The sequence below is a fragment of the Cnephaeus nilssonii genome, assembly GCF_951640355.1.
Source record: "Cnephaeus nilssonii genome assembly, chromosome: 15".
Taxonomy (NCBI): Eukaryota; Metazoa; Chordata; class Mammalia; order Chiroptera; family Vespertilionidae; genus Cnephaeus; species Cnephaeus nilssonii.
The window spans coordinates 44,820,950-44,847,407 of record NC_137086.1 but is presented as its reverse complement, the minus strand read 5'-3'; the positions used below and the strand labels follow the sequence as shown (position 1 = coordinate 44,847,407).

Below are 26,458 nucleotides of genomic sequence, written 5' to 3'. Positions count from 1 at the left end.
CCTGGACCACTGGCTCCTAATCGCTCACCTGTTTGCCTGGTCACCCCTTACTGCCCCCCCCCCCCTGCTGGCCAACTGCATGCCCCCCACTGGCCTGGTCGCCCCCAACTGCCCCCCTCTGCTGGCCTAGTCACCCCTAACTGCCCCCCCTGCCGGCCTGGTTGCCCCTCACACACCCCCGCCCCCCCACCCCCGCCATCCTGGTCGCCCCACGCAGCCTGCTGTTCAGTTGTTTGGTCATCCCTCACTAACCCCCCTGCCGGCCTGGTCATAGGCAACCATCTTGTGAGGGCATGAGGGTCAATTTGCATATTACCTCTTTATTAGATATAATTTATTTGGAGTTGCTTTATAGTTTATGTAAATATTTTAGTGGACTTTAAAAGGAGTGAGTTCTTGGTGGCATTACTTGCACTACCATTAGCTGGAAAGCCACTTCATATTTGAGAAGCCTCTAGGGGGTGGGGCATTGAGATAATCAGAGAAAGACACCAGAGGCCGGCAGTGGTACTAGAGGTCTGAGCTGGGGCCGGGGCCTACAGAGCCCTATGACCAAGTTAGGAGGCTGCACCTTATCCCGAGAGCTTACCCCTGGGGGAGCATTGAGGAGTGTTACAGGGAAATAGTATCATCCTATCTGGTTTGCAGGAAGATTACCTGGGTAAGGAGAGATTGGTTTTGGTGAGGTGGGCAGGGAGAGCAAATGGGGAAATACAGCCTTCAAATATCTATGCCTGTTGAGAAAGCTCCAAAGAGCACACGTCTTCCTGCCCACCCACCTGGTTGCAACCAGTGCCTCTTGTGTCTGCAGACCTCCAGGCTGCCGTCATGCCCTAAGCTCTGCTTGTGGGTAGATTCCTGCTAGTGAGGACAATGTGTATCCACATGGCTCTTGAAATGCAGAGGAAACCGGGGCATGTTTGGACAGGGTATAGGCTTTGGTGTCAGACACACCCAGGTGTGAATGTGGGTTCTGCCATTAGCTGAATGGTCTTGGGCAAGTCACTTAATTTTTTTTGAAAGGTCTCATTTTAAAAATATCTTTTTATTGATTTCAGAGAAGAAGGGAGAGGGAGAGAAAGATAGAAACATCAATGATGAGAGAGAATCATTGATCGGCTGCCTCCCGCACACCCCATACTGGGGACTGAGCCCACGACCCGGGCATGTGCCCTGACCGGGAATCGAACCGTGTGGAAGGCCTCATTTTGGACCAGTTGAGCGGCCTCTGCTTGGGCCCCAGCTTTAGAGGACCGTAGTCTTCTTTCAGCCTGTCCCTGCTCATGGGCGGGGGAGTCAGTCCAATGGCCAAAGCCCACGTGGTAGGCTGCGTGAATGGTGCCCCCAGACTTGCATAGAGCACAGCCTGTGGAATGCAGTGTGGGCTGCTAATAACAGTGGCAAGGAAGGAATATTGAAGACATGGAGGGGTAGAATGCAGGCTTGGCAGGTGTCAGGATATGACCAGGAGAACGATGAGGCTGTCAGCAGCCGGAGGGAAATCTGGCAGAGATGAGACGTCAGTTTTAGGTGTGTTCAGGCTTTGGCCCTGCCAGATAGTTACCCAGAGCTCTCTAGCAGCCTGAACTCAGGGCTAGACATGGTTTTGGAAATCATCAGCATCGGGGTCATAGGTGAGGCCTGGAGACGAAGCAAAGCCTCTGAGGGAAAGCCTGTATATCCATGGCAAGGAGGGAGCTGATTCTCTCGGGGGCATCTGTATTTAAAGGACAGGAATGCACAAAGTGGCCGTGAGAGGGCAGAGGGCTTCAGGGCCCGGGGACGATGGATGCTGCCGGTGGTACAGCCCAGGAGCGGAGGGTTGCAGGGGCCCACAGCGTCGAGGCTTCACAGGGGTCAGTGAGGACAGGATCCTCGGCCTGGAAGACAGCTCTTTCTGGAGAGACAAGGGCACGGGTAAGTGAGTGGTATGGAAGTCGAAGCCAGGAGGTTGTCTCCACCTGCAGAAATGTGGTAGCAAGAGGAAAGAGTGAGGAAGGGGATGGGCATGAGGACAGAGCAGGACCAGGAGGGGCACCTGAAGCGTGGTGAGGGGGAGGGGCTGCAGGAAACAAATAGTGGATGAAGCGGAGGAGCAAAGGGTGCGAACCAAGAGGAAACAGGGGGATGGGAGGCAGTTAGCCCAGAGGAGTAAGGGTCAGTGTGTGTGAAGAAAAAAGATGAAAATACAGGAAGGTGTTTGAAGTGCAGGGAAAGGACATGGGGCAGCTCCCTGGGCCTGATTGGGCTTCCGGGCAAGTAGAGGGAATGGGGATGGAGGGGCCTGCATTTTGATCGTTGGTGGTGCTCTCTGGGGGTGGTCCTCTTGTGTCTCCTGGGGCGGCCGTGGCTCTGACGGAATGTGCCCTGGGTTATGTGTGTTGAACGTATTTGCAGCAGAATCACGTCTTGGGGGTATGAGAGGATTCATTTCCTCTTACAGAAGGGTGAATGCCTGTTATCTCCAGAGTACCTGGGAGCCAAAGATGACTGACAGCTCTCCGAGGTTAGGAAGCCTGTAACAGCATCAGCAGAAGAATAAGGTTGTTGAGCAAGTGTGGGCAGCTGCGTAGGGAAAACCAACGCTGAGAAAATTAAGATCCAAAATAGGAGAGAGGATGAGTTAAATAGTGCATTTAAGATGGCTCAATTGCACATGCTGTGTGTAGAATTAAACACAGGATGAATTGCATAAAGGCTGCGGTTGGGGGACCTGGCTTGGCAGGAGCTCACATAAGAGGTCACTGGTTTATGACTAGCCTTGGACACTTCAGTGCCTGAAGTTTTGTGTATTTTTGTAGGAGTCATTGCGATAGCTTCATTATCTGCCACGTCCTGAATGCCTGAACTGTTATTACAGTTGTTTTTTGATCATCATGTCAATCTTATGTGGTATCATTAGTCTGCTCTATAGACAAAGAAAATGGCATTGGGAAATGAAATGGCTCATCTCACATCACACTTGGGAAGTGAGGGAACTATGTCCTTTCCACTGAGCCACTCAGTGGCTTAAAAAGTTAAACCTTGGCCTAGCCAGTTTGGCTCTGTGGATAGAGCGTCGACCTGCAGATTGAAGGGTCTGGGTTCGATTCCGGTCAAGGGCACATGCCTGGGTTGTGGGCTTGATCCCCAGCGGGGGGTGTGCAGGAGGCAGCCAATCAATGATTCTCTGTCATCATTGATGTTTCTACCTCTCTCTCCCTCTCCCGTCCTCTCTGAAATCAATAAAAATATATTTTAAAAAAAGGTTAAACCTTGGTGTCTCTATGCTTGGCTTTGGAGAGCCAGATCCCATCTGGAACAGTGTTCATTTGTAGAAATCCCAATACAAGAATATTCTAGGTGTTCAGGATAGGGGAAGGCGGGAGGGGGAGGACAGGGTCTGGAGCTATGTCACAAGCAGGTTCAGGGAATTAAGGATGTGGTCGTGTGGCAGAGGGCTAACTGGTTTGCTTCCCAGAGCAGGAAGAAGTTCAGTGGGTGGGACTTAGATGGAGGCAGAGTTAGACTGGTTCAACTTGTAATAGCAACAGGTTGGGATTCAGAGTTCAGTCATACTGTGGATGATTTAATGCTCCCTTATCCATGCAATGAAACAGTAGGCAACTCCAAAATGATGTAGTTCTTTATCACTGGTATTTAAAGATGTATCAAGTGAAAAAAGATGACAACAAAGCATTATTCCATTTGAAAGTATATGTACACATATGGCTATATTTATATATTAAGAAAGTGTTTGCAACCAATATGTGGTTCTCTTGTGGTGGGATTTCAGAAAAAAAATGTAAAACTTCAGTCTTCTAAGTTTTCTATTATCTCACATGGAATTTGTATAAGGAGAGATGAAAGCATATTTACAGTTACCGGAGCGAGTCAGCCCCTGCAGAAGCAGGAATGTCCTGGTCCTCACGCACCTCAGGCCCTGGGAATGGGGCCACTGAAAGATGAAACAGGGGGCCGGAGACCATGGGATACCAGGACACAGGCTTTATTGGCGATCACCCTGCCGGCCGCCTTCCAGAGGGGAAAGAGAGAGCGAGAAAGAGAAAGAGAAAGAGAAAGAGAGAGGGGGGGGGGAGGGGAGAGGGAGAAAGGGAGAGAGAGAGAGAGAGAGAGAGAGAGAGAGGGCTTGAGAGTGAGAGAGTGAGAGAGAGTGAGAGAGAGAGCCGGGGTGAGAGTGCCTTTTAAGGGGAGGAAAAGAGGGGACGGGGCTTAGGGCACTCAGCCCACGCTGATTGGTGGTTTCATGTAAGGTACATGGTTAGGGGCCTAGGGATTTAGGAATTGGGGGCTTAGGGTATATGGCAGGTGCTGATTGGTGGTTCAATGTACAGTCCATATAAGGTGTTCAGGAATGTCCGGCTGCAGGTGGAGTTTATGTCATACTCTGTCCATCAGTTGGGGGAAGGGAGGATCTATCAGCCACCACAACAGGGGCTGGGACAGGGGGCAGGGCTAGGGCTCTCTCAATGCAAAGATGTCATGTGGAAAGTGTGATCCCACTTTTGTAAAACACGCAAACCTGTGTGAGGACCCCAGACAGCCAGGCGTGCCCAGGCACTTCCAGGGGTTCTATAGGAAGGGAAACAAAATGGGGGCGGCAGCCTCCCAGCCTGCCAGCTGGCGCCCCGTGGGGTTTTCACTCCGATGCCCTCAGGGAGGCGCCCTCCTGTCGAGTGGCCTACCAGGATATTGGCATCAACTAGAAAGAATGCTGGGGTCTTTACGGATGGCTGGGGGCTGGTCTGGGAGATGATGGATCTGTTCCAAACAGATGTTTCCACGGGGGGGGGGGGGGGGGGGAGGGACAGTCTCCCCTCCCAAGTGTCCTTCTCTCTTTTGCTTTCCTTGATGACAGTTCCCTTTTCAGGATCAGCCACCACAACGGACAATCTGAATTAACAGAGGTAGCCCCAAGCTTGAGGCCTTATGGGAAAGCTCCTTGCCCCAAGGACAGCAGAACCTGGGCCCCATCTTTGGCCCTCCCTACTAGACAGGGGGTCCAGGCCCTCAGACTGGAGCTGGATCTGGGATCCTTTAGCAAATGTAACACCAGAAGTGAACAACTTGAGTGGGGGTGGGAGTGTTGCTCTCCAAATTGAATGATAAAAGGAAGAAAGAAAAGGGAAAACAAAAGGAGAAACACATGAGAGAAAGAAAAAAAAAAAATCTGTTTCCCAGTTATGGCCAGCTTTAACAGTGGATAGCTTTTAAACATTCCCTTTTGACAAGGACAGGCCCCATCACTGTATTAGTGAGGGCTTCATTTGTACATCTACCAGCTGTGGGAGGCAGGGAGACAGGATCAGAGCAAGGACGATGGGCCAGGTATAGAAAGTCACCAGGGCGGAAAGCCCCGGGTGCCTAGCAACAGGGAAAACTGGGAAAACAAGAACCTTGCCCCCAGGGTAACCTTCCCTCCCCCAGCGTATCACCCGGTCACGCAGTGTAGCCCCCCTGACCTTTCGTGTCGCTGGTCATGCGGTTCAGATCCTCCCCTGACCTCTCCTCCCCTGGCATGTTTCTAGTCATGCAGGTTACACCCCCTTGGAGGGGAAACAAACAAGGGGTCCAGAGAATAGCGTTTAAGCATTAAGCCCCAGGACAATGAGGCTCTGACCTGCTTCAAATACATCTAGGCCCCGGCTGAGTTTCAGCTCCAGGCCCAGAAAAGCGGCAAAACCAGACAAGCTGGGCCATGGCTGACCTCAGGACCCGCTGCATGGACTAAGGACCCCCTGCCTGGCACTGACCAATCAGTGGTGATCTCCACCCTAAAAGGACACTCCTGGAAAGCTGATGAATATTCTATTGAGATCTTCCCCTAGGACCTCCCCTAAAGTCCCTCCCTGACAAGCCCCGTGCTCCCGCCCACTGGAGCCTCTTCCCTTCCCCCAGGCAGGTTACCTTCACCCTTCTCTCCCCTAAGCTCCAAGGGGCCTTCTTTTGCCTCCTCCGCCTATTTCTTCTATCGCCCGCTTCTTCTATCTCTGTGACTTTCTAAATAAACTGTTTCTTATCGTTTGAGTCTTGGTTCTGAATTCTTTCTTAGCCAGAACTCAAGTGTGGAAGTTGCTGAACCAAGGTCCCGTCTGACCCCCGAGTCGAACACCTGGTCCTGTTCTCGCCCCCAACAAATCTACAGCCTGAGGGTGGGATCAGAGTGAGCCTTAAACACCCCGATCTGGGCCTGCTTCAAGGGGGAAATGAAGAACCCACACGGAATTTGAGTGCAAAAAATAAATATAAAATTTATTAAAACACCCACAATATTTTAAAGATACCAGGAGTAATACAGTTCACAAACCCAGACGTTTGTGTAAATTATAATAAAATACAAATCAAAAAAAGGATACATACTTGCAATTTCTAGGCACCCTAAATTAAATTTACTGAAACACTGGGGGAGAAGAGAGGGTAAGGAGGGGTAGCTCAGGAGGCAAACCAATAAAGTGGGAGGAAAAATATTAACAAAAAAGGTAAAAATTATACAAAATAAAATTATCAGCATAAATTTACTGTACTAAGAATATCTACAGTTTAATAATACACATCCTATTGCCTTGAGACATTGCAAAAAATCTACCATTCATCCATCAACCCCAGATAAACTTCATTTCAAGTAGCCACAGTTACAAAGTCAAGACGGAATATTCAAGTATGGTTGTTAAGTTCACCTCCATTGGAAGCCAAGTAACCAAACAGGAATTCAAAGAGAGAGAGAGAGAAGAAATAAAACACATCAAAAAGCTCGAGGGGCTCTAGATTAAATCTAATGCATGTATATGCCCACAATATGACCTGACCTCGTTTCTTTTTCAGTTGGAGCATATGAGAAAGAAACAACAGCACTCCTGTTTTTCTCCTCCCTTTTCCCCTCGAAAAGAAAACAAGCATTGGGACCGAGAAAATTTGGATGTTCCAATGAGCCACATAGCATTTTTTAATTCCCCATGTGAATAGTGACAAGTGATCCCTGAACGAGGGGTGGTCAAGATGAGGAGAGAGCGAGCAAATCATACCACTACACGAAGCATCCCTGATATCAGAAGAGAAGCACACGGGGAAGTAGGCCAAATCACTCGCCGGTTCTTAGGCTAAAGCAACGTTCGACTTTGCATGATGTCTGTGCTGCGGTCTCTACGCAGGGAGAAGCCTAGGGCTTCGCTCTTGCCCGCAGCTGTGCGGGAGAAAGGGCTGGGAGCGCCAAGACAGGGCCTCGCACGTAGAAAAAAAAACTTTGCAGGCGGGGGTGTGGGACTGTATAACCTATGCTGGGGGCACGCACCTCCAAAAGTGTTCGTTTTGGTCCAGGGTCATGTTGAAATTGGCTGCATGCTACGGTAGATGCAGCTGGCTGATCAAACTAGGTTGTGAGGGGGTCATTTCAAATGACAGCAACAATGACGGAAAAAACTCAATGAGATGGGCACGGGAAATTCACATTTTACTGAAAAGCAGAACTGAAGGAGAAAAGGAAACAAAGCCAACCATGCTCCTTCCTTTGGGCGCTCTGCCATGTTAACTGCTGAAGAGTGACAAGTTGAAATGACCCCCGGTTCTTCAAGGTCGAGCACAGCATCCAATGGACAAGCTGCGGGCATCGGACCCCTCACGGGATCTACTTTACCAACGCTGTCACGTTGTCCTGTTTTTGAGGTATTTTAAAAAAGAACGTATTGTGACAGTGGAGGACACAAAATGGAGCTTCCTGTTGAGTTTTTAAAACATCAACGTCTGTGGACCCAAGAGGAAATTCGGAATAGCACCAACTAAAAAGCAGCCTCAGGGGCATCGAGGGAGCGAAGGGAGCTCCTTCCTTTAGCCTGAACACGAGGGGTGACCGGTGAGAGGCGGAAGCAACGCTGGGCAAAGGCTATGAGCAGCCAAGGAGGGAGCCCTGCCCGCCACGGCCTGGCCCCTGCCAGGGCAGGAGGGAGACCCTCGGTCCGCCCGGGCGTGCAGAGCACCTGGGGACCCTGGGGGAGGTCTACGCGGCACCCTGGGCTGCCGGAGAACGGGTGTCCTTGGCTACGAGAATGCCTGCCATGTTAGAGGAGGCAGGAGAGAGGCAGGGGTCCCCTTCCCGAAAAAAAAGGAGGAAAAAAACAAAAACAGAAACGAAGCCCTTCCTTCCTCATTAGGCCTGAGAAGGCAGAATTGGACTAGAGCACCAGCCACGCCAGGCGGGCCCACGCCCCCCGCAGGCGGGGAGCGGGCTGCCTTTGCGACTTGCCTTTCCGTGTTTGGCCACCCACCCGGGGAAGAACGACGCGACGAAACAGAAATACTGCTCAGAGCAGGTGGTAGCACGGTCAACAGAGGTCTAAGGAGACAGCACCAAAACGGGGGGAGGGGAAAAGAAGCCACGAGAGACTGGAGCCCACCTCGTTTTTGGTTGGTTGTGGTTTCAGAACCTTGATAGCACCTCAGCAGGTCAGGGTCAGGGACAGTCACATTAAAACACCATAGCACCATTTTATTGAGACTATTTCAATTCATAAAAAATGCTTCCTAGGCCACAAAACACAACTTCAGTAACAAAAGGGGAGAGATTGGTTGAGGCACATCAGGGATGTCGTTCTAACGTCCCGCCAGCCTTGCCTGGGTCGGAGATCTGGCGGCGGGGTCACCGTCACCAAGTCTGGCGGGGTTTCGCGCCACGAAATCAGGTTACCGACTACTCATCGCACCTGCTGCTGCTAAGCCCGACACGACGAAGCTCTGCGGCTTCTCCCCTTGCCCTAGCGCGTCAGAGACCCCTCGCTGTCCCGAGGAGGCTCGTGGGAGGACCAAGACGGGGCGGGGGTGACCTCTTTCCACGCACACCACTGTCATCTCGGTGAGAAGGCAAAGCGGAAACCGAGGCCCTGCCCCCCCCCCCAAAAAAAACCCAAACCCAACAACAAAAACAGAACACCTCAAAATCCATGAAACACCTCCAGTCAAGATTGCCAATGGCCGAATAATGGTTTCTTGAGCTAGCACCAGTTGTTTTGCGAGAACCTGCCGCGAAGCAATTTTCATGTTAAAAATCTCTTAGCACAGAACTTTGCAAGCACGTCCCTTGCACACAAAAGGGAGGGGGGCGGGGCGGGACGGACACACGAAACAAAACAAGAGGAACCAATGGTCAGCGCTGCATGTGGATGGCGTCTGTGGACGGGCGCACTGGGGGATGACTGAGAAGACTCCATCATTTCCTGTTGCTGTAATAGTCCTCTTAGAACTTGGTCATGCTGTTAGGTTCTTTAGTTGCAATGGCTTTATTTTTCTTTTCACGATACAAATGTCTGGTAATCACCCTTAGGACTTAAAAAACTGATCGTTGCCAGTAAAAAATAAAAATTTGATTTTTCTCTTTCAGAAACCTTCAGCAGCAGGAGGGGAGGGGGGGAATAAAAGAGCTGTGCATAGTTCCTTTTTAAACATACGTCTAAAGCATGCTAATTTCAATGACTGAGACTTGAGGTAGGTTATACATGTAGTGTGCACAAATCAGCATGGGCTTGGGCCATGGCCACAGGCACCACCCAATTTCTGAAACACCTTTCTCGGGGGATGGGGACGTCCAATGGAGGCTGCCTCTCGACTCACCCCTGCGCCGCCTGTTTGCTCACCTAGAAATTTATGCCCCAAAGGCTGTGGGCGCTGGGCGCTGGGGGCGGGGGGGGGGGGGCACAGACATCACATGCTTTGAGCTTGTATTGGATTCTCTTTTCAGCGAATGGCTTTGCTACCAAAGGGTGGCGAGGGGGAGAGTCGACTTCACACGCATCAGCAAGATTCACACGTGCCAAGGATCAGCATCACCTGGGTTACACTCGGGACCTTCCAAACCAACGGCCGACCGGGGGCTTCCCCGGGCCGCACAGACGGTCACATTCTCCAAACGTTCCGTAAAATATTGTATTTCTTGCTCAAGATAATTTAAAATGAAGTTTTCAAGGCACCCCCGTATCTACCTACGCACGGAGTCAAATGAGACCTGCATAAAAGTACGGATGCGATAAGCAAAATAGCATTTAATGGGCCCCACGTTTCCTCAAAACTAGAAAATTAGCATGCTCATTAAAGACTCTGCTACCTTTAGCTTGTCCAACTGAAGGTCAGAGGTTTGTTTTTTTTTTTTTTTCCTATAAATCTGAGTTCTGAATAATTCTAAATCCTGATAAGCTCTTGGGTATTTATTTCAAAAGCAATAATATTTCATTTTTTGTCCTGTAAAATAAATGCAACTTTACAGAATATGGTAAAAGCGAAGGATAGACAAAGCACGTTAAATATTCAGCTACTATTTACAGTTTCTCCCACAATTACATGTTAAAACATACTTTTTCTTTTCAAGTTGCTGTTTAAATCTAGGCAAAAGTGCTTAAAAAAATCTTTCACTATTTACAGTTAAAACCAGACCACGTAAATGCTCAGGACGTGTTACGGCGACCCTCGGCCAGTGCTCCGGGAACAGGGACCGTCAGCCCGGCGGGCGGCTCTCGGTGCTCACACAAGGCCCCCGCAAGCTCAGGAGCCTGCCTCTAGCATCCTCACCTGATGGTTACGCTCGTCGTACGAAGACCCACCTCGGAATAAGACTGCTCAACCAACACCTGCTGTTTCTCTCAGGGCTCGGCTGTCCCTCACCGAGCGGCCACCTTCCCCTCGGCGTGTCCTCACGAAGCCTCCCGCTCACCACACATCCACACGGACACAGCTGCCGCTCACAGCACGGGCCACGCCACGCTCCGGGAGGGGGCCGTGCCGTCCACGGATGTTGCTCCCACCTGCCAGGCCCAACCTCTCTCTCAACCACGCTGGGGAAATGAAGCACCACATTCTCATTTCAAAGAACTGAACGAATGCACCAGAGTTTTTTCGAGCGAGTGTGTTAAAGTGGGTGGAGAGGGGAGGAAGGAAAGGAGAAAACGGCTATGAATAGAGAAATGGCACCAATTAGGGAGGAAAATCATAGCTACCAGTTGAAAACGTTTAACTCTTGCATTTAAAAACTGTGAAGTGTAGGCCCACTCCCCAAGTGATAGCATGGGGGGGAGGGGCTCGGGTGTGAGGCATGCACCATTATCCAACGTGAAAATCCAGGAATGAGGAGAGATGCGTTCACTGCCGTGGCTCTGGCGTGCTGAGCTCCCGCAGGCTGCGACCTGCCCCCCGAGCCAAGGAAGTCCCAGCTCCACCCTACAGCACCAGGCTCAGCACAGCGAGTGCTGGCTTTTCACAGCTTGGGTTCGACTCCTTGCTTTTAAAGATACAGTAGCCCTTTTTCGGTGTCAGCATGGACTTTGGGGCATTTTTTAGACATTGCCAATAGGACAGATTCCTTCGGGCCGGTATTATTCACTGGCTTGTTGACTTGGCGGAAAGGGCTCCGGAGAGCCGCTCCGAAGAGCGCCATCGCGAGGTGCTGCCTGGGGAACCATGACATCCTGTGACGTGGTAAGTAACGGGCAGAGAGGGTTCAGTGTGGTGACTAGCGAGCTTGAAGCTGTCTACTTCCAACCTGGTTTCTGGGGGAAATCTCCGTCAGCCTCTCAGGTGCCTGGCCCGGGGGGCCCCGTCCCTCCCCCCAACTCCAAGCGGGTGCCTGGGAGAGGGACCCCAGATGTTTTTCTACAGCTTCTCCCATCCCCCCGGAGCGGACAGGAGCCGCCCCGAGGGCTCCGTCCCCTGGGGGGAGGCGTGTCTGTCCGAGGGGTGGACTGGGCAGCTACACTCTGCACTTGGCTCATGAGGGGCAGGCAGCCGAGAACCTCGCCAGCTCCCCAGGCGCCAGGCCTGCCGGGCCCAGCAGACTGGGCAGGAATGAGCACGTCTGGCTGTTCCTGACCACCCTTTACCATTACTATTGTCGCTTTTAAAAAAATCCAATAAATACACATTTTAAATGGAATTTAAAACTACTCCTTTGTGAAAGGACACTATAAACTTTCTTTCCATTATTGTGATATACAAGGATAGAGTTTTAAAAACAAGAGAAAATAAAAGCCCCCCAATAAGGGGGGGAAAGCCAATGTGGAGATATAAATATTAAGATCACGAAAAAAATCACCCGACAGCCGTAGCTTCTTCTTCAAAGTGCTGGGGAGGTGGGGGAGGGAGGGGCGGGTCAGTTCTGAGGTTTGGACCATAAATACATATATATGCATATCTATATATGTATATATAGATAAAAAGACTTCTGCACCCCCAACCCGCCCCCAGGTGTGAGGGCAAAAGCACCACAGAGGCAGCTCGGGCCGGGCCCGACGCTGAGGTACGCTGGCACCCGGGCACCTAGATCCAGCGGCTGTAGGGACCAGTGACCTTCGTGTAGGCGTAGGAGGACACGGTGACCGCGGAGTCTGTGGGCACGGCCAGCGCCTGCCGGGTGGGGACAATCCCCTTCTCCTTATGCTGGGGCTCGGTGACCACGGCACCCCCCCACTTGCGCTTCTTCCCGTAGAGCTTGGCCTCCTGCTGGCCCAGGCCCAGCCGGGCGGCCTCCTCCTGCCGCGCCCGCGCCCTCTCCGCCAGCTGCTTCATCTTGGCCTCCCAGAGGGCCAGCCCGTGATTGGGCTGGTTGAGGTTCTTGTGCTGGTAGAAGACCAGCGAGATGCGGGTGGGGTGGCAGCGGTTGGGTTTCTTGAGGGGCGTGGTGGCATGCAGCTCCCGCCGGGCGCACTCGATGAGGATGGAGCCGTGAGCGGGGGCCACGGCCACGCCACCGATGTTCTCGTCCAGGAAGTTGTGTTCGCTGTCGGACCACAGCTCCTCCTCTTCCTCCTCCGCGTTGCCCTTCTCCTCCTTCACCGCCCCCTTGTTGGGGGGCTCCTCAGCGGTCCCCTCCTCCAGGCTGAAGGGGTCCCACAGTTTCTCCTCAGACTTCAGGGCCCCGAACAGCTTCTCGCTGGAGCCCAGGGGCATGCCGAAGGACTGCCAGGCCTTGTCCAGCTGGCCGGGCCCCGGGGTGGGGATCCGACCCTCCTCCCCTTTCAGGGGGCTCCACAACTTGTCTTGGAACCCAGGACCGCCTTTCAGGGCAGAGTTGAAATCCCCTGCCCCTACTCCCCATGGCTTCTCAGTCAGGCTGGGCCCAGCCAAGGCCGAGGTGTTGTTCCCAAACTTGCAGGGGCTCCAGGGTTTGCCTCGCAGCCGTCCTCCAGGCTGGGGGGCGAGCTGCTGCCCCTCCCCAGGGAACAGCCCCCACTGGCCATCCGGGAAGTGGGAAGGAGCCAGGCAGCCAGCCCCGAAAGAACCGAGCTTGTCGGGGACGACGGCCGGGCTCTCCCCGGGAGGGAACACACCCCAGCTGCCACCCACACCGTTAGTCCTCTTGGGGGACATGCTTGGGCCTCCTGAGTACTGTCCCCATAGGTGATTGGGTCCACCATTCTGAGACGCCTCGGGCAGAGGTGTTTTGCCCATCTTACCGGGGTCTCTGGGCACGGATTCGGCCGGGACCAGCGGGTCTACTGGCTCTTGCTTGATGGATCTGTTGTAGCAGTTGGAGCTCTGTGCAAAGGGAGAGGGGTCCCTGGACACTGGGTGGAGCTGGGGGGCCTTGGGAAGCAGATACTCCTTGGGGCCTGGATAAGCAGGCTGCTGGTGGTGAGGAGTGGGGTGGTGGGCGTCCGTGGGAACAGCCTGGCCGGGCAGCTCGGCAAACTCAGCACCACCGTAGGCCGGGCTCAGGCTGTTGTGCAGAGCGTGGAGGTCTGGCTTCTTCTCAAAACTGCAATTGCTGCCGCCGTGGCCCCAGGGGCCAGGCCCCAGGAACTGGGAGGGGAAGACGGGGTTGCTGGATGGAAAGCCGTAGTAGCCGAACGACGGGAGCGCGTACTTGGAGTGGAAGCCGTTGACGGAGGTCAGGCCGGGCTGTGCATAGTAGGAGTGGTAGGAGTACACGCTGCTCATGCTGTACGGGTCGGACGGCCGGCAGTTGCCCAGCACCGAGTAGCTCTCCACCACCGTGTTGCTGCTGTACTTGAAGGAGCTGAAGTGGTTCTGCGGCTCCACCTTGAGCGCGGGCTTCAGGCTCTGCTGGGACAGCCCGCCCTTCAGAGACAGGCCTGGGGAGAACGGGAGGCAAGACGGAGAGGGCGCAGCTAGGACCCTGCCGCAGAGCCCTGGCAGGCTGGGGATGGAACCCCCTCCCGCAGAGGTTTCTTCTGCAGGCCAGGCAAGAGGAGTGAGGCTGGCCTCGCTCTGGGGGCAGCTCAGCGTGGCCCCCCAGACCCACGGGAGCCCTGGGAGAGGCGGCTCACCGAGCCCCCGGCCCGCTCTGCACCCCTTCCTGCTCCCCGCCCCGGTGAACTCCCCGAGTCCTCCCTGAAGCACCTCCTCTCGTGCCGGCCACGGCAGGGACAAGGGCCAGGAGGAGGGAGGGCCGGTCCCCCTGCTGCCCCCACTGCAGCCCACGTGCCTGAAGCCACGGTCCCCTCCGGACGCTCAGCGAGGGAGCGAGCAAGCTGGAGGGGAACCCAGCGCCTCTCGGAGGGTAAGACGACCTCCTTGCACTTGCTCCCTAGGTACCTCCTACCGGCTATGCTGTCCCGGGGCTGCTGCGGCCACCACCCTGACAAAATCAAGATAACGGGGTGGTCCAGGGGGCAGGGAGGGCCTCCAGGACTTCCCTGTCTGCCGGTCTACCTTGAGGCAGGAAGCGGGCAGTGAGGGAGCCGTCCAGGTCCACCACCCACCAGCACCAATGCCACCCGGGGGGGGCGGGGGGTGCCCGCGCCCCACACACCTGGGTCCGTGGAGATGCCGGCCAGCTCCAGGGCCTCCTGCTTGATCTTCTCCGGGGTGCTCAGCTTCTCCTTCTGAATCTTCTTCTTCTCGGCTGCCGCCTTCCTGGCTTCCAGCTGCCGCTGGCGGCAAGACTTGGCGGGTTCCGGCAGGCGGCGGACCTCGCGGGGGAAGGCGGTGAGCACCTGGATGGCCCCGCTGCCCACCTTGGCGTTCTGGTTCTCCTCGCTGCCAAACTCGTCCGTGGTGGCCATCTTGTACAGGGGCAGCACGTGCAACTGCTCGTCCTCGGGGATCTTGCCCACGCAGCGATTGTCTTCCTTGGTCAGGGTGCAGACCTGCCCGAGCAGAGAGAGGGAGCGACACGGAGTTGGAGGAGCCCAACACTGGGCAAAGGGGCTGAGCATGCCCCACCGGTGACACCCCTTCCCCACACAGCCCCAACGCCAGGCAGCCACTCGGCCCTAACGCTCCCGGTTACCTTGAGGACTGCCTACAAAGCACATCTGTCTGGGCTCACAGAGTAACGGCATCACATCTGTCTGGGCTCACAGAGTAACGGCATGCTCTAGAGCAGCGGTCGCCAACCAGTGGTCCGTGGTCCATGATGTCTGAAAGGTTGGCAACCGCTGCTCTAGAGCTTTCAAAGCACGTCCATTCACACTCTCTCATGTGATCTTAATGACGCCGAGAGGGGATGAGACGATTGGCCTGGGGTCACATGGCCGGCAGGGGGCCGGGTCAGGGCTGCGGGGGTCAGAGCTGGGAGACCGGCTTTGCCCTCCAGACCAGCATTATTGCCATTGTGCTAGATCTTGCAGCCTCATCATCCTCCTTGCTCTGAACACATGGCCTCCATTTGCTCGTAAAATACTTCTCATTTTTATTAAAAACTACATACGCTTGTGGTAGAAACTCATGCCAGCAACAAGGAAATAAAAACTTTCTCTATAATCCCACTGCCCCGAAGTAATCACTGTAAACATGCATGCGCACACTCACCTTCTGGTAATAGGATCATGTTTTGCATGCAGTGCTCTAGTAACTTCACTTAAAAAGAATAGTATAGCCCAGCTGGTGTTCTCAGTGGTTAAGCATCGATCTATGAACCAGGAGGTCACGGTTCCTGGTCAGGGCACATGCTCTGGTTGCAGGCTCCATCCCCAGCAGGGGGTGTGCAGGAGGCAGCCAATCAATGATTCTCTCTCATCACTGATGTTTCTCTCTCTCCTCCCTCTCCCTTCCTCTCTGAAATCAATAAAGATACATTTTAAAAAATAAAAATATAGTATGAATATTTTCTTGTACATGAAATATTCTCCTTCAATAAGACTTAGGAGCTGGTTCTACTGTATCAATGCATTAATTTATTTAATGAATCCTTCATTACCATTTAAACTTGTTTCCAATTTTTCCCTATCATAAATAATATCTCTTTTTTGGCTAAATTTTTAAGATACGTAATTCCTTAGAACAAACACCGTGAAGTAGAGCTGCCACATATTGCTAAACTAACCTTCCAAAGTAATTATCACCAGTACTTAACCCATATTGCTAGATTGTGAGTTTTGATATTCCTATACTTTTGCCAAGAATTTTGTTATCAAAACGTTTTGCTCATTATCAAAATGTATCTCATTGATTTGCATTTCTGATTACTAACAAAGTTTGATCCCCCCCCCCAAGTTTACACTCTGCTCTTGTTTTTCCTTTCATAATGAAGATTTTATTGCTTGTTTTGAGGCTAAGTACACAGACATTTCAATTTGTACACAATTCTTGAGTACGTACCAAAAACCTTAAAGGACATGCGATTGTGATTCTTTTTGAAACAGTTATTCTAGGGACTTTCCAGCTTAAAATTTGGAGGCCAATTTTCTTTAACAGGGTGTCAAGTACCAATATCTTCAAATGTTGACATGCTATTACATCGAAGTCCCACTAATTCACAATTTAATGTCACATATACTACATAATCAAATTTTCAATCTTTCACAGCACACCAACAAAGTTACTAGGGAGACGGGACTACCACACCAAAGATGTTACAGATGCACAATATTCGGACAGAGCCAACGTCAAGGAGTGGTTTTCTTTAGGAAACAATTCTACTAAAAACCTGGGAAAAGAAGTAACTTAAAATGTCCAAGGCATGTTAAATGCAGGACTGACTCAAAATTGCCATTTAGTATGCGTTGTGTTATAGGACATAACACTACCCGCATCTATGGAATGTTAAATGGACACCCAAGACAATCAAGGCCTCTCATATTCAATATCCCACTATTTTCTGGTTGTACCAAAAATCAACAACCAGCAAATGGTTTCCCCTCTTTAAAAAAAAGTATTTACACTAAAAAAACAATAAATAAATAAAAGGGATGAGGTGGAATTCCCTCCTTTTTCATTTACAAAATAGCTGATAAAAATATTCCTCTGGACTGTACAGGAAGGGAGACAGGGAGCACTGAGGAGACAGGGTATGTATGATATTAATCGGATTTCTTTCTCCAGCTTCATCCGAGGCTAGACTCTCCTCATTTTCAGTTTCTGTTTTCTGAAGCTAGATCTTTAGGTTCCTCGTCAGTCACTTGGGCCCATTTCCCCTTCGTTTGCACTTTTTTGTCTGCAGATTTATCCTTTCCTATCGCCTTTTTTGTCTTCATTTCCACTTCTGCAGGAGCAGGTTTAGCTGACCATCTCGCCCATCTGCTCCTGGGCTTCTCCTTCGCAGCCCCCGGCCCCCTCCACAGAGCTAACCTTCCTCTTGGGCATCTAGGCAGCAGGTGGGAACTTTACTAGTACTCTCCATTCTTGTGTTGACTATCTTTCCTTATTTTCTGTATTTAAAAAAAAAACAACCCTCACCAGAGGCTATGTTTTTATTGATTTGAGAGAGAGGGGTGAGGATGGGGGGGCAGGGAGAAAAACATCAATGTGAGAGAGAAACATCAATTGGGTGTCTCCCAAATGTGCCCCAACTGGGAATTGAACCTGCAACCCTTTGGTGTATGGGACAAGGCTCCAACCAACTAAGCCATCATTCAGGTGTCTGAATGAATCGTCACCAAAATGCTAACATTGGTTATCTCTATGGGATTTCAGGCAATTTTTACTTTATTTATACTTTTTTTTTTTTTTTTTACAGAGAGGAAGGGAGAGGGATAGAGAGTTAGAAACATCGATCAGCTGCCTCTTGCACACCCCCCACTGGGGATGTACCCGCAACCAAGGTACATGCCCTTGACCGGAATTGAACCTGGGACCCCTCAGTCCGCAGTCCGACGCTCTATCCACTGAGCCAAACCAGTCAGGGCTATTTATACTTTCTTAATGTTATTTAATTTTTAAAATCCTCACCCAAGGAAAATTTTCCCATTGATTTCCAGAGAGAATGGAAGGGAAAGAGGAAGGGGAGGGAGGGAGAGAGGAGAGAGAGAGAGAGAAACATCGATGTGACAAACCTAAAACTGAGCCACATGCCCTTGACTGGGAATCGAACCAGCAACCCTTCGGTCCATGGGCCAACATTCGAACTACTAAGCAAACCAGCCAGGGTCTTTCTTGTTATTTAATTTCTTTTGCAATGCATAATGTTAATTAGTAAAATATACTATTCATTTTGGGAAAAGTTTACTTCTTTTCACTCCAAACTCTAGAAGCTCTGTGCTCCTTGCTCCTTGCCCGTCCCCTTCCCCGCCCCGCTCCTAACCCTGGAGGGCCCTCCCTTTCTATTTCAGCTAGAACCCCTCACCAGAGCGTCTAGACAGGAGCCTGCCCCACCTTGCTTCTCAGCCGTGGCCATGGAGAAGGAAGACCAGGTGGAGAAATGGCATCCTAGTGGGGGCCTCAATCTCCGTGGGGACACAAGCTACACCTGACTCTGGGGGCCCCCCTTCTGATGAATGTGCTGGTGCGCTCGCCTCTCCTCAGCCCCCGGGAGCCCCGTCTGCCCAGATCCTAGTTAAGACGCAGAGAAGAGAGCTGGCCTCACACGTTCTGGGTTGGACCGACCTCCAGCCCTGCTTCCCACTCCAGCCCTAAGCCCCTCTCTGCACTCACTCTCCTGTTGGCTGCATCTGGCCTCGTGGCTCTAACCACGAGCGGCATGCTGTCCCGTCCCAAGCTCATTTCTCCCGTCTTCCTCTCCCCTGCCTATGCCACGTCTCCTCCCAGACATCCATCTAGCAGGCATCTCAAAACAGAATTCTTGATTTTTCACCCCAAAATTGGGCTTCCCCATTATTCTGTATCTCAGTGAATAATAACAACATTCACCCAGCTGCTCAAGCTAAAAACCTTAGCGTGGGCCTCTAGTCTTCTCTCTTTCCCAAAGCAAGTCCTCTCAGCTGCATCTTCAAAACCATCCAAAATCTGTCCAGTTACCTCCCACCCCGACCCTCACTCCTGCCCAAGCCCTGTCACCTCTGGCCCAGATAACTGTCCCAGCCTCCCACATGGCCTTCCTCTGATTCTCTCCCCTCCCCCCCGCCCTCCCCCGACTCCACAAACTTTCTTCTCCATCTGCAGAAGCAAGAAGATGTGTCTGACTTTATGAATGAGACCTTACCACCTGCTGCTGAGGAGTCCTCCAGGGACTTCCCATCACACGGAGAGCACAACCCACGGCCCTGGTCCCTGCCAGCCCCCTACCCTCCTTTCCCCAAGCCTTTGCCTGTGCTGGTCCTTCTGTCCAGAGCACGTCACCCCCAGACGTTCAGCTCCCGACTCTCGCTTCATTCCCGTCTCAGCTCAGGTGCCCCTCCTCAGGGAGGCCTCTCTGCCTCTAAAACATCACCTATCACTTCATCCCACAGCCGCCTGCCTCTTTTCCTCACAGCCTTCATCGCTACCGGACAACACGTCACCTTCTTGGGAGGGCCTGTGCATTTTATTCCTGGCTTGACAGCCGTACCTGGGCACAGTCAACATGTGCACAAAGAATGAATCGAGAGGGTGTTTGGATTCCAGTCCAAGTGTTCACAGAGACCTGGAACCACATGTTAGCTTACTGGGGTGTGTGTGTGTGTAACCACATGCTAGCTTACTGGTGTGTGTGTGTGTGTGTGTGTGTGTGTGTGTGTGTGTGTGTTTCCTGAGAAAGCTGGGCAGGAGCAGGCCATCTGGCGGGCAGGCCCAGAGCCCGAGAATCTCTCTCGGTCCCTCCCTACTTGAGCCCACCTGTCGGCAGAGGCTCGTCGGCCGCCCCCAGGACGGGCCGTGGGCGGGGCTTCCTTACCACGGTGCAGCCATTGTACAGGTTGTGCTGGTCCTTGTGGGCGTGGGCACAGAAGTCCATGCAGGCCGTGACCCCCGAGAAGGGCCGCCCTTCCTTCAGCCCCAGGCGGCAGTCGATGGCTATTTCCTCGTTGGTCACCTGTGAGGAGGACCGAGGAGAGCTGTCAGCTGGCCCGCGGTGAGTGGCCCGACTGTGCACCGGCGGCGGCCAGGTGCTGGGGAAGGGAGGGGAGGGCTCTTGGTCGCCCCGCCTCTGGGCTGCAGGACGGCGGGTTTCCGGCTGAGGGCCCTGAAGGAACTATTCTCCTGGGCTCCCTCCAGGGCCCCTCCCCTGGCCGGGGGGGGCACGTCCCGTGCCCCTCGGAACCCATAGCATTGGTCCCTGCTTGCGAGCGCTCCACACCCCAGGTTAGAGGTGCGTGCGGTACGGGTGAGAGAGACGCAGACCCCAGACCAGAGGCGGTGGAGGGGGACGAAGACCAGGATGGAGGAGAGACGGCCTGGGATGCAGTCAGTGTGGTGTGGGAAGGGGTCTTATCAAAGAACCGCATCCCCGCTCCACCCCCGGCTGGGCCTTCCTGTAAGGAGCTCACCCCCAGGCCCCCACCCCCGGGCGCTGGGCAGAGATGTGGGTGACCTGTGGGCGGGCAAAGGCCCAGGACTCGGTACCTGGTTCTGGTAGGCCTGGGGGGCCAGCCGCTTGTACAGGGGAGCGACTTCGGTGGCCAGGTCCTGGAAGCTCTTCCGCAGCACTTCTTCCTGCGGGGAGAGGGGGGCACCACACACGTAGGGCAGCCCGCCCTGCGCCCCCCAACCACCCCCGGCTGCCACGGGGAGGACCGGAAGCCAGGGGCCTCCCTCTGTGAGGGGTCTGGTGCCGTGTCTGTCAAGTCGCAGACACTGAAGCTCAGTGGGAAACGCTGCTGCCGGGCATATTGAAAGAGATGGTTTTAAACCGGAAGAGCCTGAAGCACTTGAAGCGAGAAGCCTCATTTTTCACTCACTGCCCCTCTCTGCGCATTTCCCACATGACCGTATTTCTCAGCACCACAAGGTCAGTGAAAGAGTAAAGCAAGTTTCATTTTCTCTGCACGTCTGCGTGGCGGTGTGTTAACCCCTCTTCCCCTCTGGACAATGGAAGACACCAGGTGGGGCGGGGCGGGGCGGGGCGAGGGGAGGCCCTGCCGCGCCGGGGAGTCCTCACCTCTTTGGGGTTGTCCCCTGCGAGGCGGAACTTGCGAGGGGTCTTGCTCCGAGCGTATTTGCAGCCGTTGAAGTACATGCTCCAGGAGCAGCCGAAGGAGAAGGAGGCACCGCAGGTGTTGGGGTCTTTGCCTTGGCAAGCACAGGTCCGGCTGCAACACACATCACGTGTCAGGCACAGACCCGTCCGTTTTACTGTTGCTCTAGAATCTCCCTTCCCCCTCCGGGGGAGGCCCTGCTGAGGCCTGGCACCCACTGGACTCCCACGCCTGGGACCACGGCCTTCTCCACCCGCCACTCCGTTCCCAAATGTCCTTGGGTAGAGAGCCAGCTCTCTGCAGCCGGCTCTGCTCCCACTCCCGAGGGCCTGCTGTTGGGAGAAGCCCATGGGTCGTCTGAGAAGGTGGGAAGAGTCTAGTCAAACCCCCAACAGGGTTATACTGTGTCTTAACTCCGATGTCCTCACCAGCTCTCACACAGACCACACTGACAGGGCAAAGGCGGGAACCACGGGGTCTGAACACTCCTACCTCCTGCAGGCCCAGCTGCTGACAGGCCTTACACACACACTGACGTTACAATTGAACCCTTAATAAAACCGAGAAACAACCCGCGTGCTCCTCCACTGGGGGAACGGACAGACAAATGGTGGTCCGTCCAGGCAGGGGAATACTACGCTGCAGTGAAAAGGAATGAGCTACACCCACAGGGGATGTTCGGAAACACTGCGCTGAGGGAAAGAGGACAGACGCAGAAGGCTGCCCGTGGTGCAGATGCGTTTATGTAACATGGTTAAAAAGGCAAACCTACAGGGACAGGAAGCAAGACTGGTGGCTGCTGGGGTGGGGGAAGGCCTGGGACAAAGGGGCCCTGGGAGGTTTGGTGGACGATGGAACTGTTCCGTGTCTTGATTTACGGTGGTCACGGCTGCATGACCGTAAACGTCTGTCGAAACTCTTCAAGCTGTGGCCCTCACAGAATGCATTTTATCGTAAGTAAAAATACCTTAATATAAAAAAATGGGGGGAAACCCTAGAAGGATACGTTTTGTGAATGCGACGGATGTACGTTAGTGGGGCACTCACACCCTTTTCACACTTGTGACCCTCAGAGTCGATCGGGACACGACAGCAAAGCTGAGCCACGTCGACAGGCCCTCCCCGGCCGGGACCCGTGGGTGAGCCTTCTCCCACCCCAGGCCTAACTCTGCAGGACAGACGGGGCCCTGGGTGGAACGAGGCTTCCCCCGGGCTGCCCAGCGTCCCTGCACCGGCTGCCCGGGCCCTGCCCACGTACTCGTCGTTGAGGCCACATCTCCGGCTGGTGGGGTTCCCGTACTTCCGGAGGGTGTCGGTGAGCTCCTGGTACAGGGTGTCCCCCAGGCTGCGGGGGATGCCCTCCCAGGCCAGGATGAGGATGACGATCACGGCGTTCTGGCAGTGGTGGCCCGCCCGGTGCCGTACCAGGCACAGCAGCTTCTCCTCCAGCGTGTGCCTGCGGATCACCTGCGGGGACGTGGGCGGGGCAGGTGCGTTAGCCACGGCAGGCCACACACCCTCCTTCTGCCACAGACCTGGGGGTGCAGGTCTATGGAGCAGTGTCCTGGGGGTGCCACCACCACAGAGACTGAGAGTGTTAAAATAACAATAATTATTACAAAAGCTAAGTTATCAATGATTTATATAGACGTAGGAATACAGAGATAACATTGTAAGGCAAAATACACTGAGTGGCCAGATTAGTATGATCTCTGAGAACGCATAATAATCTGGCCACTCAGTGTATATCCTATATAATAAAAGGCTAAGATGCAAATTGTCCCCTCAACCAGGAGTTCGACCAGCAGGCAGGCCGGCCAACCGCCCATGTCCCCTCCCCCTGGCCAGGCTGGCCGGACCCCACCCATGCACGAATTCATGCACCGGGCCTCTAATATATATATATATGTATATATACATACACACACACACACACACACACACACACACACACACACACTGAGTGGCCAGATTATTATGCGTTCAGAGAGCATAATAATCTGGCCACTCAGTGTATATTGAGAATTTTGTGGTCCTAAAACACTTGCAGAGAAAATGCTGCGTGTCTGTACATTTTTGGTTAAAGAACAAGGACCGTGGTGCTGTGGAAAAGTTTTTGGCAGTTCCTCAAAAAGCTAAACAGACAATTCCCACAGAACTAGTCAATTCCACCCCCAGGAATATGACCAGGGGAAGTGAGAGCAGGGACGCGGGCAGGTACTTGTAGCCCCGTGGTCGGAGCAGCTTCACTTGCGACAGCCAAAGGTAGAAATGCCCCTGCCCCCGCCTAGCCAGCCCGTTCCAGACACGGGACAGGAACACCAGGCGCTCCGGGCACACAGAGGGAGCAGAGGAGTCAGAGTCGGCCACAGCGGGGCCCCGACTTGGGGAAGACACCATCTCAGCACCCCCTTTCCTTCTCTCTACAGCCCGGAACACGGGGACGGGATGAGCCGCGTACAATGGCTAGAGCGGTTCCGAGGCCAGCCCAGGGTGCCAGGGCCGGCACGTGAACAGAAAGAGGACAAACAGCAGAGGCTGGGAGACAGGACCCCAACCGGGCGCCAGGTGCCAGCTCCGAGGTCCTGGCCAGAGGCCGGGTCGGCCTCCCCACACACCCAGCCCGGAGTGCGCACGGCCAGGGCTGCGGGTCACCACACTCACCCACTTGGCGATGGGGCAGCCGCGGGAGCTCTTCCCCTCCTTCCCCGTGTAGATGACCTTCTCGATCCGGATGGCTTTCCCCTTCTCTCCGTACCTGCAGAGGGAGGCGGAAGCACACAGCTCAGAGGAGCCAAAGGAGAGCGACTCCAGCGAGGAGGCGAGGTCCGTGGGTGCCCGTTACTGCGGGGACCACGGAGAAGGGAGAGCAAGTGTCCATGCTGACTCTGTGCTCAGAGCCTCTGGGGACCGAGTGGCCACCTCCAGGCTCCCGGGGCCGCTGGTCCGTCATGGCCCAGCTCTGTCCAGGGAGAAGGCCAGCAGGACGCCCCGAGGATGGCCCTCCGAGCCTCCAGGAAGGGGGTCACGCCAAAGGCCACGCGCAGGCCTGTGTGTCCAGCCCTGTGAGCCGAGTGACCGCGAGCGCTATTTATAAATTCAACAAACGAAAGAAAATAAACGGGGAAACCCTTACTGTGCTCCTTCAACCACCCCCGGCTGACAGCTGAACAGGACGCGGACCACGGAGGCAGGAGAAGCGACAAGGACACACTGGCTCCGAGGATGCCCCCGGACAGTCAACACGCCTGGCTGCCCCGCACACGGGCACACACGCGTGGATTCTGAGACCGTCTCGTTAACCAAAGCACCTTCAGAGAGGATGCACCTCGGGCCCTGGAGCTGAGCTGACCTGCCCCAGGCCACACAACTTCCCGGGGGTGATGCTGCTTAAAGCGCAGTCTTGCAGGTCCGACAGACTGGGCTGGAGTGGCAGCCCAGCTACGTTCCTGCTACAAGGGCTGTGGCCAAATGACGGAACTTCTCCAAGCCTCGGTTTCCTCATCTGCAAAATGGAGGCAAAGTGACTTCTTCCTCCTGGCTCGGCACACGGTCACAGAGGCAATCCACACGGAGTGCATTGCCAGACATGCCTCCCAGTCCCTGGCACCGGGGAGAGTCCAATAAACACTAATTGTTCTTAATAACGTAAGCAGCCATCTTCCTGAATTGTCTTATTTTTAATAGCTTTTTCGTTTCAGGTACAGGATCCTATCGCCTGCAAATAGTGGTCGCTTGCCACCTCCTGCTTTCCACTCTTTATGCCTCTATTTCAGCCTCTCGCCTCCGTACTGGGCAGCGCTTCCGAGTGCCAGCAGGCATCTTTGCTTATTTCCTGACTTTACCGGAGATGTTCCCAACCATTCATCGCTGAGCACGCAGCCCACTGCCTTTGGGATAGACACAAAGACTCCCTTACTTTGAAAGGGTCTTCTGTTCTAAGGATTTTAAGTCAAGAATTGATTACCTTAATTAACCAAGATCACCCCCAATAAACGTAATCACGTTTTTAAAAATGTTTCAAAAAAAGAATTGATTACTTTCATCAAATACATTTCTAGCATCTGAGGGGAGAGATGACTGAATGTCAATTAGCATGGGATGCTCTTTGGTCAATTAGCATGGGATGCTCTGTGAACAGACTTCCTAAATCAAACTGTCCTTGGATTGCTCTAGTGAATGCAATTTGGTCATAGCGTATTGTTTTAACATACTATTTCATAGAAGGGAATGTTATCATGGCTATGGCAGTTATACAGACTGTTAACATACAAATACAGATACACGTATGCTCTATCTCACTTACTCCACATCTAGAAATCTCTACCTCAGAAATAATTGTGCAAATGCACCAAGATTGAGGCACGAGATATTCATTGCTGCATCAACAACGAACCATCAGAAACAGCTTAAGTGTCCAGCGTAGGCCTGGCTCAATAAAATGCATTTCCACACAATGGAAAGCCGAGGAGCCATCTAAAAGGACTCGGACAGAATTACATGTACAGCATGGAAGAAACTAAGGGAGGGGGAGGCAGTTGCAAACTGTGGGGATAGTGTGATTGATCCCATTGGGTTCAAAATTTCTTTATATCCATATGCGTATCTTTGTAAATGCTTAGAAAAAAACTGAAAGGCAAACATTTAAGTTTCTTCCGGGAAGGCGAATAGCTAGAGAGCGTGATTCACTCTAAACTTTTTTTTAAAAAAGGCCTTTTATAGACATGTTTTATTTTTGTCATTGGAAAAGAGAATGAGCGGTTTTAAAACCTGATCTAAGGTTTCTCCGAGTTCTCTATTTCATGCAAGGTCTCCGTGAAGCAGCGAGAAGCGTGTCTGATAACTACCACGTTAAAATGCGAAGGCTGTGTGAGCCCCGTGCTCGCTGACAGCACTCTGGGGCGTTCACAGCGTGGCCTGGCTCAAGAGGACAAGGCCAGAGAGTGCTGCTTTTGTTTGGGTCCCGGGAAACTTTGAACCCAACAGGATTTATCAGGAAGCGGCCCGTGAGGGCAGGCTGGGCGCTCGGGGGGTGTGCTGGGGTCGCTGTGGGAAGAGCAGCCGGAGGCGACCACACGGCTCTCACCGGCCGGCCGGACAGGAAGGATATCGGCTCCCCACGGGAGGGTGAGCCGAGGACACTGGCGCGGCCTTCCCCGCCATCCCACCCCTGCGAGGACGCTTCCTGCCGTGGACCTCAGGTCCCAGGGCCAACAGAAGGGCCAAGCACGGAATGA

At 53.4% G+C, this 26,458-nt stretch overlaps 1 protein-coding gene across 6 annotated transcripts in view; it reads right to left on the bottom strand.

The window, feature by feature from the left end:
• Nucleotides 1-6,233: 6,233 nt before the first annotated feature.
• The window catches only part of TET3 (tet methylcytosine dioxygenase 3), a 92,773-nt gene continuing 72,548 nt past the window's right edge, over nucleotides 6,234-26,458 (bottom strand). For all 6 annotated transcript variants that reach the window (XM_079791951.1, XM_079791949.1, XM_079791950.1 and 3 more), the window contains 7 exons: nucleotides 23,886-23,979; nucleotides 22,480-22,688; nucleotides 21,185-21,335; nucleotides 20,650-20,739; nucleotides 19,982-20,119; nucleotides 14,744-15,080; nucleotides 6,234-14,063 (listed from right to left, as the gene is read on the bottom strand). In XM_079791951.1, coding sequence (XP_079648077.1) covers nucleotides 12,289-14,063; nucleotides 14,744-15,080; nucleotides 19,982-20,119; nucleotides 20,650-20,739; nucleotides 21,185-21,335; nucleotides 22,480-22,688; nucleotides 23,886-23,979 — 2,794 coding nt within the window. In that variant the 3' untranslated portion in view covers nucleotides 6,234-12,288. The remainder of the gene's footprint in view (nucleotides 14,064-14,743; nucleotides 15,081-19,981; nucleotides 20,120-20,649; nucleotides 20,740-21,184; nucleotides 21,336-22,479; nucleotides 22,689-23,885; nucleotides 23,980-26,458) is intronic.